This window comes from Littorina saxatilis, unplaced genomic scaffold, assembly GCF_037325665.1.
Source record: "Littorina saxatilis isolate snail1 unplaced genomic scaffold, US_GU_Lsax_2.0 scaffold_87, whole genome shotgun sequence".
In the NCBI taxonomy this organism is placed as follows: Eukaryota; Metazoa; Mollusca; class Gastropoda; order Littorinimorpha; family Littorinidae; genus Littorina; species Littorina saxatilis.
The window spans coordinates 490001-503987 of record NW_027126597.1 but is presented as its reverse complement, the minus strand read 5'-3'; the positions used below and the strand labels follow the sequence as shown (position 1 = coordinate 503987).

The following is a 13987-nucleotide window of genomic DNA, read 5'->3' as shown; positions in this document are numbered from 1 at the left end:
GGTTTCGTTATAGTGATAACTAAGAATACCGCTGGCAGGGAAAAAATAAAATGTTCGTTATAATCAATATTTAGTCGCCATCTTGTTGTATCAATTACTTCCCAAAGTTGACGTCATAAGTCATAAGTTACGAAAAAGTTTGATTTGCGTCATAGTTTCGTTCTAACCGGTTCTTTTTCTGGTCTGGGAACAAGAAATGTTGACGTTGTAAGCAGTTTCTCGTTATAACCGGTTTCGTTATAACCAGTTTGTTTTTAGTGATAACTAAGAACAGCGCTGGCAGGGAAAAAATAAATGTTCGTTATGACCAATATTCGTTATAACCGGTTACGTTATAAACGATTCCGACTGTACCTTACTGGGAGAATGCAAGTTTCCAGTACAAAGGACTTAACATTTCTTACATACTGCTTGACTAAAATCTTTACAAAAATTGACTATATTCTATACAAGAAACACTTAACAAGGGTAAATGGAGAAACAGAATCCGTTAGTCGCCTCTTACGACATGCTGGGGAGCATCGGATAAATTCTTCCCCCTAACCCGCGGGGGGTGATTGATGGATTGAGAACTGAGACAAGAAGCGTGCGTAAAGGCGAAGAACAAAAGCCTGATTTCTTAGTTTAGCGTTTTACCATCCACAATTACGAGATAGTAGAGTGGTTGAATAATAAACAGTGCAACTATATTAATCGTTTAAAAAATATCCACCTTTTTGCAGAAAACGAAAATTTGACACTAGCCGGTTCATGTTGCGTACATGCTAATAACTGAATTGTGAAGGCCCCACCCTGAAGTGCATTATAGTGATTGGTGAAAACAATTGAAGAGTATTTCTTTCAAACATCATGCTTTTCAACAAAGAACAAAGTACAACTGCAATTAATGCTTCGCAGTCTGACGCCATAAGATCAATGTTGTATTCTTGCTAAAGCTCGCATTTTTCATGATCCACTAACTTCGACTCAGTGTTATTTTTAATATTCACTGAGACTCGGCATGTTTCCTCCACCTATTCGGGCACACCACTCCCACTTTGACGCCAATAATTATGACATCTCACTCTGACACCACCACCACTCTCACACACCATACCCCACCCTGATCTGTGCAGTGATCGATAAGACAGGACAGTACGAAGCTACTCTCTCCGGCTGAGTCTGGCGCCTGTGGAACTACAGCCGCAGATAATCGCAGTGCAACACGACTGCACAGACTTACCTCCCATGGATCACTCATTGATTTTGCATTGATGACACGTTGACAGTGTTGTGCTGAGAGCAACGAGCAAATCAAACCATCCCTGCTGACACCTGACAGGTAACCCTTTCTGTCTTTTGACCACCACAGTCTGGATGATGATGATGATTTGTGTGTGTGTCGAACTATCGAAACGACAGCGCTGGTTTGTGTAATGCGTGTGTCACTGTGTGCCGTCATTTGTCAGCGGTAGAACGCTCGGTATGACTGCACTGAACAGAATGTCAGCTACTTGAATGTAGTTCAGTGGAACGAAACACAAGAGGGATGTTACTGGTACTGTACAGTGGTGTATTGAAGAAGACAACAACAATAGTATGCTGAAGGGCAGACCGCCATGTTATGTTTCTCTACATAACCTTCGAAAAAGGAATATAGTAAAGTTTTGTTGTCTTTTCCTACTTTCGGTTTCAATACATTCTTCGAAAAGTAAGAAGATTTCCAGTTTCCTGATAAATCAATGTTTCTAGCTTACCTATATCAAATTCAATATCAACATGTTTACTGAGTCTTGATCATGAAAGATGAGAAAGGTAAGAATAACTGACACGATAATGACCGGGTAGCATGAATAAGGTATTTTCGTTTAACTTGCTGTTATATCCAGCTTTTTAGTATCTGTGGGCCGTCACTGTGGAGGGTCAAGGAATATTTAGAGAAGAACTCAATATTCAAACCTCAAGTGTCGCTTGCCATTTACTGATTTAGTGAAGACATCAGATACAGCCAGTGCTGAAATGTAGTGCATTTAAAAATATGAGAATAAACCAGCAACAAAATGTTTTTGCATACGTATTCTTCTGTATAGAGTCTGTGTTCTGCACAGGTAGTCTATGGTTTTACTATTCTGTGCCGGTAGCCAGCCTGTGGTTTATGTCCTTTTGCATTGTGTCTGTATAATCGGAATGTGGTTTGAACAGTTTTGTATGGTTTGTGTCTTTTAAAGTTATGAAGCATTTTTGAAGAGCTAGAGAGAATAAGGGAAAGCACCGAATTTCTGTCTCAACCGATCATGCCTGACTTGTTTTTAAACCAAGCGCGACCTCAAACTGACATGTCATGTTTTTGTTGATTTAGTATTGTCACAGTTTGTTCTCACGTTGTACCGAGTTTTAAGCTATAGAAATAAAAAAAATAAGGGAGTTATTGTGCATTTTCAAAGACCCCAAGCGCAAACGTGAAAGCACCGGATTTCTATGATATTTCAACCCCTATCATGCACGACTTGTTTTTAGAAGACGCGCGACCTCAAACTAAAGCATTGACATGTCATGTTTTTGTGGATCTAGTATCTTCACATTTTGTTCTCTCACTTTGTACCGAGGTTTAGGTCATAGAAAGAAACAAATAAAGGAGTTATGATTTATTTTCGAAGAGCTACAGAGCGGCGAAACAGAAAGCACCGGATTTCTGTCACATCCGATATTCTTAATTCGTATTCTAACGATGTGTCAAATTTAATTCAATATAGAAACAGTAGGTACATTAGGTTTGATGCATCTTCAAAAAAAGCAGCGGGTTTCTGTCAAATCCGAACATGTCCGGCAGAAGCTCAAAAGAGCTTGCGATCTTGAACTAAAGCACTCTCATCTCTAACTGTTAATTTTTGAGTATAACAAAATTAATGTGTATTGTAAGGGTAAGCCGAGTTTCATCAAATAAAAATTCCATTAGTTATGATGCATCTTATAGAGAAGCAGCAGGTTTCTGTCGAATGTGCACCTGGAGCTGTTGGGAGAGCGCGCGCCCTTTGTCTAAGTCATTGACATCACATTGTGTTACTTTTTATATTTAGTCAAGTTTTGACTAAATTTTTTAACATCGAGGGGGAATCGAAACGAGGGTCGTGGTGTATGTGCGTGCGTGCGTGCGTGTGTGTGTGTGTGTGTGTGTGTAGAGCGATTCAGACTAAACTACAGGACCGATCTTTATGAAATTTGACATGAGAGTTCCTGGGTATGAAATCCCCGAACGTTTTTTTCATTTTTTTGATAAATGTCTTTGATGACGTCATATCCGGCTTTTCGTGAAAGTTGAGGCGGCACTGTCACGCCCTCATTTTTCAACCAAATTGGTTGAAATTTTGGTCAAGTAATCTTCGACAAAGCCCGGACTTCGGTATTGCATTTCAGCTTGGTGGCTTAAAAAATAATTAATGACTTTGGTCATTAAAAATCTGAAAATTGTAAAAAAAAATAAAAAGTTATAAAACAATCCAAATTTACGTTTATCTTATTCTCCATCATTTGCTGATTCCAAAAACATATAAATATGTTATATTCGGATTAAAAACAAGCTCTGAAAATTAAATATATAAAATTATTATCAAAATTAAATTGTCCAAATCAATTTAAAAACACTTTCATCTTATTCCTTGTCGGTTCCTGATTCCAAAAACATATAGATATGATATGTTTGGATTAAAAACACGCTCAGAAAGTTAAAACAAAGAGAGGTACAGAAAAGCGTGCTATCCTGCTTAGCGCAACTACCACCCCGCTATTCTTGTCAATTTCACTGCCTATGCCGTGAGCGGTGGACTACGAGTATACGGTCTTGCTGCGTTGCATTGCGTTCAGTTTCATTCTGTGAGTTCGACAGCTACTTGACTAAATATTGTATTTTCGCCTTACGCGACTTGTTTAATATTCTGAATGTTTTTTTCTAACTGCATGCCAAGTTTTAGCTCCGAGAAATAATAAAGTACATCAGCTATGAGCATCTTAGAAAAGCAGCGGAATTGTGTCTGTCAACTCAGACCAGGTCAGACAAAAACGTGAAAAAGCGCCCGACATGTTTAGAAACCTCGCGACCTAGAACTAAGGCACGTACAGGACTGATTTTTCTTGTGTATTCTAACGATATGACAAGTTTTCAATCATAGAAAAGAAGGGTACACTAGTTATGATGCATCTGAAGAAAGCGGGGGGTTTCTGTCAAATAATAATTCATATTCATATAATGAGCTTCTAAGATGCGTTATAGATAGTGCATAATTTCTTTCTATCAAAGTCAATTTGACATACTACTAGATTACACATATCTTGTACTAGAAAATGAGAAAATAGTCATCCACTCGAATGGATTCTGCCTTACAGCCCAGGGCTAACACATGTAATTATAGTGACACTTACACAGATACAAACAATCAAGTCATTTGTTTCACAGCAACAGAAGCCATAGTTGTGCCTCAAGAACATGAGAATAATAGAAACATTAAAATTGCTCAAGTGATTACCTTTTCCTGTTTCTGTTGGACATGGTCGGATTTTACAGGATAACACTGCTATTCTGATATGCACCATGATACTAAACGTTTTATTTCTCGGAATTGAAACTTGCCATACGGTAATAATACATCATGAGAATAATTGAAAATTAAAAATAAGATCTTCTTCTTCTTCTGCGTTCGTGGGCTGAAACTCCCACGTACACTCGTGTTTTTGCATGAGTGGAATTGTACGTGTATGACCGTTTTTACCCCGCCGAGAAGGCAGCCATACGCCACTTTCAGAGGAAGCTTGCTGGGTATTTTCGTGTTTCTATAACCCACCGAACTCTGACATGGATTACAGGATCTTTTCCGTGCCCACTTGGTCTTGATATTGTGCTTGCGTGTACACACGAAGGGGAATAAGCCACTAGCAGGTCTGCACATAAGTTGACCTGGGAGATCGGACAAATCTCCACACTTAACCCACCAGGCGGCCGCGGCCGGGATTCGAACCCTCGACCTTCCGATTAAGAGGCCGACGTCTTACCACCCCGCCACAGCGCCCGTCTGACAAAACTAAGATCAAGATTGCGCACTCTCTAAACAGATCGGGCACTTTTTCCACTTTCTGCCGGACATAGACGGATTTGATAAAAAAAACAAAAAAAACGCTGCTCTTGTAAGATGCATCATAGCTACTATGATTTTAAGTTCTTTGAAATGAAACTTAGCATAACATAAGGATACACCATGAGAATAATAGAACATTTTTAATTTGTCATATAAGTGCCTCTGATCAAGGTCGCGCACTCTCTAAACAGATCAGACACTTTTTCCAGTTTGTGCCGGACATGGTCGCATGCTCTATGTTTTGTGCATGTTGACTTAATAAATTTTGTACATTCTCCGTGAACAGTGTGTGAGTGAAGTCTTCATCTCGTCTATACTTTTCTTGAAATAACTTCTTTCTTTCTTTCCTTTCTTTCTTCTTCTCTGTTTGTTCGTATGTTATAAACAAGTCGCGTAAGGCGAAATTACTACATTTAGTCAAGCTGTGGAACTCACAGAATGAAACTGAACGCACTGCATTTTTTCACAATGACCGTAGTCCGCCGCTAGTGCAAAAGGCAGTGAAAGTGACGAGCCTGTTCAGCGCTGTAGCGGTTGCGCTGCGCTGCATAGCACGCTTTACTGTACCTCTCTTCGTTTTAACTTTCTGAGCGTGTTTTTAATCCAAACATATCATATCTATATGTTTTTGGAATCAGGAACCGACAAGGAATAAGATGAAATTGTTTTTAAAACGATTTCGGAAATTTAATTTTAATCATAATTTTTATATTTTTAATTTTCAGAGCTTGTTTTTAATCCGAATATAACATATCTATATGTTTTTGGAATCAGAACATGATAAAGAATAAAATAAAAGTAATTTTGGATCGTTTTATAAAAAAAATAATTTTAATTACAATTTTCAGATTTTTAATGACCAAAGTCATCAATTAATTTTTAAGCCTTCATGCTGAAATGCAATACCGAAGTCCGGCCTTCGTCGAAGATTGCTTGGCCAAAATTTCAATCAATTTGATTGAAAAATGAAGGTGTGACAGTGCCGCCTCAACTTTTACAAAAAGCCGGATATGACGTCATAAAAGACATTTATCGAAAAAAAGAAAAAACGTCTGGGGATATCATACCCAGGAACTCTCATGTAAAATTTCATAAAGATCAGTCCAGTAGTTTACTCTGAATCGCTCTACACACACACACACGCACAGACAGACACACACACACACACACACACACAGACACACACACACACACACACACACACACACACACACACACACACACACACACATACACCACGACCCTCGTCTCGATTCCCCCTCTTTGTTAAAAAAACGGTGCCAAACGTCAATCTTGTCATGTTCTTTTGTCTTATTTTTCAGTGTACACGTGACGAAATCCACGTTATGCTATCCTGTGCTTATTGTTCCTTTTCACTGTCTGCTTTCAGTTCAAGTTTGCCGAAGAGTTGGGAATCCTGAGAGTGTGAGAACAGCTATCATGGCCGGTGTGACAAGCGGAGACATAGAGTGTCCAGTCTGCCATGACGAGTTCACCAACCCCAAACTGCTGCCTTGCAACCACCTAGCGTGCCGTGACTGTGTTCTGTCCTGGCTACAGAAGGAAGGGGGACAGGGGGGTTGCCCGCTCTGCAGAGCCCCCATTCTCTCCTCCACACAGCAAGGTAAAGGTCAGCTGGCCACCATGGTTGATTCGCTCCCTACCGACTTCGCCACCGCGGCTCTGGTGGAAAGTCACAAAGTTCTCAATGGTCCCCACGATTGTGACGTGTGTCAAAATAACGTCACTGCAACGTCATACTGCTTTGATTGCAGTATAAAACTGTGCAAGGCATGCACCAGCCATCACCAGAAACTGCCTGTGTCAAAAACCCACACCCTTGAACGGCTCAATAAACTAACTGCAAAGCAACTGGCTGCCAACCGCCAGGCAACATGTAACAACCACTCCAATACGCCAGCTAAATTGTACTGCTCCGCCCACCAAGAGCTCATTTGCATGTTTTGTGATGCAACCAATCATCGCAGCTGCCGAGAGGTGAAGGCCATCACAGACGTGGCGAGAGAGAAGAGGACAGAGCTGACACAACAGTCACAGAGACTGAAGGAGAAAGCAGCAGGACTGGCAAAACAGGTGTGTGTGTTCTCCGTCATTGTGTAGGTCCTGTTCAGTACGACCTGTCCCTTCCCGCCCCTTCCTCCCGTGCTGTCTGTGTTAGTACAAACATGTCTACGTGTCTCCAAGCTACCGTGCGGTTCACATGACCCCCATCACCTGTCAGTCGATTGTTTTTCTTTTTGTTTAAAATGGCTATGCACGAACAAAGAGAAAACGAAATCGCGAGTGCAGAACGTTAAATCAATGTCTCTATTTTGTTTCAATAGTACTGTGACACCTGTATTTTTGACACGTCATATTGTTTCAGATGAAGGCTGCCAAGGAGAAATTCAAGGGCATGCACAAAAAGGTGAAGGACGTCTTTGATGACCTTCACCAGTGTAGTGAGAAGCGACGTCAGCAGGTCCATGACCTTATTCAGAAAGAAGAAGATGCAACAGTGACGTCACTTGCGGAAATGGAGAAAGCGCGGGCAGCGATGACGTCAAACTCAAGTAACATCGATCACCTGGTGACGTCAGCCCCTGATGACGCACTCCTGCAGATGCTGAATCAGCTGAAGTCACGTCTGGACGACCTTGAGTCAGAGAGTGGAAAGACCGCCAAAGTCAAGGATGTGGGTGACATCGTATTCGACAGCCAGCTACTGACCCGTCTGAAATCAGATCTGTCTAAACTAGGTAACGTCTTTTCTTTGTGCTCCGACTGCTGTTTCTCTTGTCAGTGCTGTTACGCAGTGCAGAGGTTAAAACAGCCCCCACAGATACGGAATACATGACACAACTAGATGAATACCCGCTTCGCCGGGTACGGCTTCTCCGGGAAGAAGTAGAGCCGAATACCCGGCTTCGCCGGGGACCCCGCTTTACCGGGTGTACGCCGGCGCAGCCGGCGCACCGTACGAAGGAAGGGAGATAAACGCGCAAAACACTGGAGAAGATAAGAAAGAGTAATACCCGGCTTCGCCGGGACAGTGACCTTCTAAAAATAGTAACGGGAATATGGATTGAGCGTTGTCGACAGTGACCTTCTAAAAATAGTAACGGGAATATGGATTGACGCCACACGAAGGAAGAGACCGGCACGTTTGGCCTAGTGGTAAGGCGTCCGCCCCGTGATCGGGAGGTCGTGGGTTCAAACCCCGGCCGGGTCATACCTAAGACTTTAAAATTGGCAATCTAGTGGCTGCTCCGCCTGGCGTCTGGCATTATGGGGTTAGTGCTAGGACTGGTTGGTCCGGTGTCAGAACAATGTGACTGGGTGAGACATGAAGCCTGTGCTGCGACTTCTGTCTTGTGTGTGGCGCACGTTATATGTCAAAGCAGCACCGCCCTGATATGGCCCTTTGTGGTCGGCTGGGCGTTAAGCAAACAAACAAACAAACACGAAGGAAGGGAGGTAAACGCTAAACACTGGAGAAGATAAGGAAGAGTTACTGGGAATGGATCTGTGAAGATGAACAGTAAAACCAAAATCGGTTCAGCGCTGCGCGCTGAGAGCACGTGTTGAAAATTATCATCGACCAGGTTGTGTCCGGGGTCTACCTAAATATGCCCACCAAATTTGAAGCAGATCCATCGAGAACTTTGGCCGTGCATCGCGAACACACACAGAGACACACAGACAGACACACAGACAGACACAAGTCGTATATCTATCTATATATTACTAGAGGAATCGCGAGACAGAGACAGACAGCGTGGCGGTTCGCCGTCTTTGAGCACGTGTTGAACATTTTCATCCACCAGTTTGTGCCCACTCAAAGGAAGGCAAGAACATACAGAGAGACAAAAGCCGCCAGACCCCATCACAAAGAGAACTCTACAATCCACAGGTGTTGCCTGGCGAGCTAGCTATAAATAACTCACAACTTCTAAGGCGAACAGCTCTGCAGAGTCTGCTGTGAAGGGCGACGGTAGTCTCCCTGTCACACTCGACCCCCTTTGAATGAACTTTGTCCCCAAAGTTCCGAACCATGGACCCGCCAAGCTTAGGTCCCTCCCAGATTGGTGGAATGGGAACAGCACGAAAATAATTCAGTGGCCTGAACATTTCATGTCGAATCCCATCCATGTCGACGACGCCAAATGTAACCGAGTGCCGAAACACCACAATCACCTTTGAAGGCGAAGTCCACTCAAACGGGATTGAGAATTTTAGAGCTTAGTTCTAAGCCCTATAATATCTGTTATGGCTACTTAAAGGAAGGCCCGAACATACAGACACACCAAAGCCGCCAGACCACATCACAAACAGAACTCTACAATCCACAGGTGTTGCCCCCCCCACACACACACACACACACAGAAGCCATATATATATATGTATATCTATATCTATAAATATATAGAGATAGATGACAGTGTATTTTTTGCGTGGCTATAAATTGATTTGACCTTTGCACTTTTACAGTGAGGACAACTTACGGGTGCAAGGAAAGCGTTCTGGACAGTGCAGTGACCTTCTAAAAATAGTAACGTGCAGTGACCTTCTAAAAATAGTAACGGGAATATGGATTGACGCCACACGAAGGAAGGGAGATAAACGCAAAACACTGGAGAAGATAAGGAAGAGTTACTGGGAATGGATCTGGGAAGATGAACAGAAAAACCAAAATCGGTTCAGCGCTGCGCGCTGAGAGCACGTGTTGAACATTCTCATCGACCAGGTTGTGTCCGGGGTCTACCTGAATATGCCCACCAAATTTGAAGCAGATCCATCGAGAACTTTGGCCGTGCATCGCGAACACACACACACGGACAGACACACAGACAGACACACACACAGACACAAGTCGTATATAGATATATAGATACTTTGTTTTACATCACAGTCTGATCACAGGATCCAGCTTATGAAGAGAGTTTGTACTCAATACGTTACCTATCGCAGCCTGCTGACATAGCGCTTTGATATAGTTTCTATGTGTTCATTTCTGCTGTCTGCTTTCATGTGAAGACTGCTAAATCATGAGGGCGTGACCAAAGAAGCTTCTTCAATTGAATGAGTGAGTGGGCAGTGTCTTCGAAGGCTCATAGCATAATTATATACTACTTCCCGCCGTTGTTAACGACTTTCAAGTGTGGGTTTTCGAAAGTACCTAGCTATGACACGAGTCGAGTGGCAAAAAACCTACACAGTGATTCCCGTCAAAATCGGTGCACCCGTTTCGAAGCTTTCGTCGTCATACCAACGGGCCACACACAGACACACAGGCAGACACACACACACACACATACACACACAGACCAGCTTTATAGATAAGATGATGATTTTTACACAGTCCAGTGAAGGTCTTACGATGTCATTTATTCTTCCAGGCAAAATTCAAAAGCTGCATCAGCAGGCATCAGCATCACCATCAGCGACCGCCACAACGACCACCCCATCTTCAGGTAATGAACATTGTACACACCGTCACCGCAAGACGAGTAGAAGCAATTAGTTCGTCGGGGATTATCATTTATGTCGACTTCATCCGTTTGCTTTACCATATTGTTGACTTTATAAATATTATTGTGTGTTTTTGTGTGTGTGTTTGTGTGTTCGTATGTGTGTATATGTGTGTGTGTGTGTGTGTGTGTGTGTGTGTGTGTGTGTGTGTGTGTGTGTGTTTGTGTGTGTGTTATATGTGTGTGTGTGTGTGAGTGTTCGTGTGTGTGTGATCGTGTGTGTGGGTGTGTGTGTTTGTGGGTGTGTTTGTGTTTGTGTGTGTGTGTGTGTGTGTGTGTGTGTGTGTGTGTGTGTGTGTTGACAGGACACACAGCTACAGCCAAACCAAGGAGAGCAGACCTGGCAGCAGTCCTGAAGGTGGGGGACAGGGTCAGGCGGGGACCGGACTGGAGAGATGGCAATCATGTAAGTGCATGCTGGTGTCCCTGTGCTGTCTGACAGCTGTCTGTCTCACCTACATCCTGACTCTGTCATCTTAACAGTAGTTAGTGGCAACAAAACGAAAACAGAGAGCGAAGTAGGGGGCGGTCAAAGAAGACATAATGTTGGTGAATATTGTGTTCGGAACGCCCCTCCTGTTTTCTACCTGCCCTTTTCCTCCTTTGCGTTCTTGTACCAGCCTCAGCTGCCCCCCCCCTTCCCCTTCAGTCTTGTTCCAACCCCAATTAGCCACCACAACACCCCTCCCTCCGCTTTTTCCCGGTCCCCTCATACTCCCCCCACCCCCACTTGTACTGTTGCACAGAGCAGTGAGCAGTTCCCTGCCCTCCTTCCTCTTGTTGGCTCCACATGAGTTACCTCCTCTCCCACCCCCCTTCTCTTCCTAAGCCCCCCACCTCCCCCTCCACCCTGCCACTGCTCCTTCCGTCACTACTTGTGTCCTGCAAAAAGTGATCATTTTGTCGTTCTTTTTTCTTCTCCCATTCCCCTTCTCTTTCCGACCCCCCCCCCCCCCCCCACCCTCTCTTCTACTGTTCCCACCATCACTACTTGTGTACGACAGAGAAGTAATTATCGTTGTTCTCTTTTCTCTTAACCCCCCCCCCCCCCCCCCTCTCCACCCCCTTTATCCGTTATTCTCCCTAACTTCTAGTTTTACCGTCATTACCTGAGTGAGCATCATGTTGGTCTCTGTTTTCCTTTCGCCACCCCATCACTTAAACCTGCCACCCCCTTCCCTCCCGAACTCCTCCATATCCCTCCCACCCCCACCACCCCCACGTGTGACCCAACAGCGCAGTGAGCAGTGTGTACTGTGTGCAGGACAGGGGAGGACCGGGCACGGTGACGGCGATCCCTTTATGGTACGGACCAGGCTGGGTGGACGTCCGGTGGGACAGTGGCCGTGAACTCTCCGGGTACCGTATGGGAGCTGGCCGGTTTGACCTGGACCTGGTCTGATCCACAACCGCCACCACTCTGTGTACTCTGCACCACGTCATGTCGCCTGTCTGACGTCATGGTTTCAGTGGAAAATGCCACTTGATATGGAATGCTGTTTTCCATTACTCTGATGATCACTTTGTGGATAAATTGTCGAACATTATAAAGATTAGCGCTTTCAGACACAATTATTACTATTATCATCATAGTGATCGTCAGCGTCGTCATTGAACAACTTTTCATCATGTTTCTGTCATCGTCGTTGTTGTCGTCGTCGTCGTCGTCGTCGTCGTCGTCGTCGGCACGAACACCATCTACATTCCTCCTGTTGTCATTATGTGTTTCTGCTGTCGCTATTGTTTTCCTGTACCGCCACCTTATGTTCTTGATGGTAGCAAGACTGTTTTGCTGGTTTGCTGGCAAGGTGCTATTAGAGACTGTAAAGAACACAGTCCAGTGACTGAATGCATTTCAATGTTTTCTTGACGTTTTAGTGATTGCTTTTTTAAATGTTGCTGGTCAGTATGAGAAAGTGTAATCCTTACTTTGTGATGAGGATGTTTCACTGATATTTGCACGGTTGTACTTGTTTTAATCTGCTGACTTCTCTTTGATAATTCACTTTGTGATTTCTATCCGATGTTTTGTGCGATTGCTGTGGGAACGGCTTGCAAGTCTTTGACAGTGGAGTTTGACAGTATCACAATCATGAGTTTCAGATCTTTTCTGTACCTTGAAACTGTCAACAGTTTGCTGGAGCAGAAGGATTCTGCTCTTTTCTTTCCATGTCATACATCTTGCTGTGGTTGCGGAGGCGGGGGTAATAATGACCATCTCTCGTAGCAAATGCTAGCACAATTCACGGTGTTAGAACTGAACTCTGTCGGGAATTTTACAGTCAAATCAAATCAGTCAACTAGTGACTGATTGTATTGCTCGAACTGAGGGTGTATGTCTGTATGTGTGGATCAAATGTGCATGAAATGTTACTACTGAATTATTCTATCATATATCCCCATTCACATTTTTTTCTTCATATTTTGATACATGATTTAGATGTTGTCATTTACGTCCGTGAAACAGTTGAGGCGACACTGCGGCGACCGCATACTAATTACTGATTTTTTTCAAGCAATCTTAAAACGGGGTCGGCCAACGGAAGTGCATTTCATCTTGGAAATTGTTATCTAATTGATTTATTAATTAAAATTCTGCCTGAATTTGAAATTGCAATGATGAGATTTTATAGTGTTCTTTATTGTTTTTTTAATTAAACACATTGAACAGTAACGTTGATTGTGAAATCATAAAGTGCTTAAAGATAAAGAAAGTCCATGTTATGAATATCATTGTTCCCTTTGTTTTGTCAAAACCAGTCACGCTGTCTCGGTCGACGGGTTTCAGTCACCCTGGGACTTACTAGTCTTGGTGAGGACAGATCCAGTGTGTTCTGTTACCATCTTTCATGTCCATAGATTGACTAAATGTATAGACACAAAATATCATTGCTATAAAGCGACTTGTTATTGGTTGAAGAAGAGTTGTGCTTTATAAAAACAACAAAGCGAATGATGTGACTGATCCGGTTGATGTGTTCACAGTGAATATTAAAGTCCGATGTAAATTTTGTACAGTGTGTCCTTTTTCGTTGGAAAAAATAAACATAATAATTGAATGTAAGCATAGCTATATAGTTGTCCTCCATTCACCCGTTTGATTGTATGCGGCATTGACGGGCGCAGCGATGAAGTGGATAAGGCAGCGGGCCTCAATCGGAAGGTCGTGAGTTCAAATCCCGGCCGAGGCCGCCTGTTGGGTTAATGGTGGCGATTTTTCAGATCTCCCAGGTCAACTTATGTGCAGACCTGCTAGTGCCTTATCCCCCTTCGTGTTTACACGCAAGCACAAGACCAAGTGCGCACGGAAAAGATCTGTAATAGTTCAATGGGTTATAGAAACACGAAAAA

At 43.3% G+C, this 13987-nt stretch overlaps 1 protein-coding gene across 1 annotated transcript; it reads left to right on the top strand.

The window, feature by feature from the left end:
- The first annotated feature begins 6545 nt into the window (after window positions 1–6545).
- Window positions 6546–12038, top strand: LOC138955052 (transcription intermediary factor 1-beta-like). Its single transcript, XM_070326766.1, has 3 exons — window positions 6546–7199; window positions 7492–7800; window positions 11901–12038. The coding sequence occupies exons 1-3, from the start codon at window positions 6546–6548 to the stop codon at window positions 12036–12038; spliced, it is 1101 nt and encodes a 366-aa protein (XP_070182867.1).
- Window positions 12039–13987: the final 1949 nt, after the last annotated feature.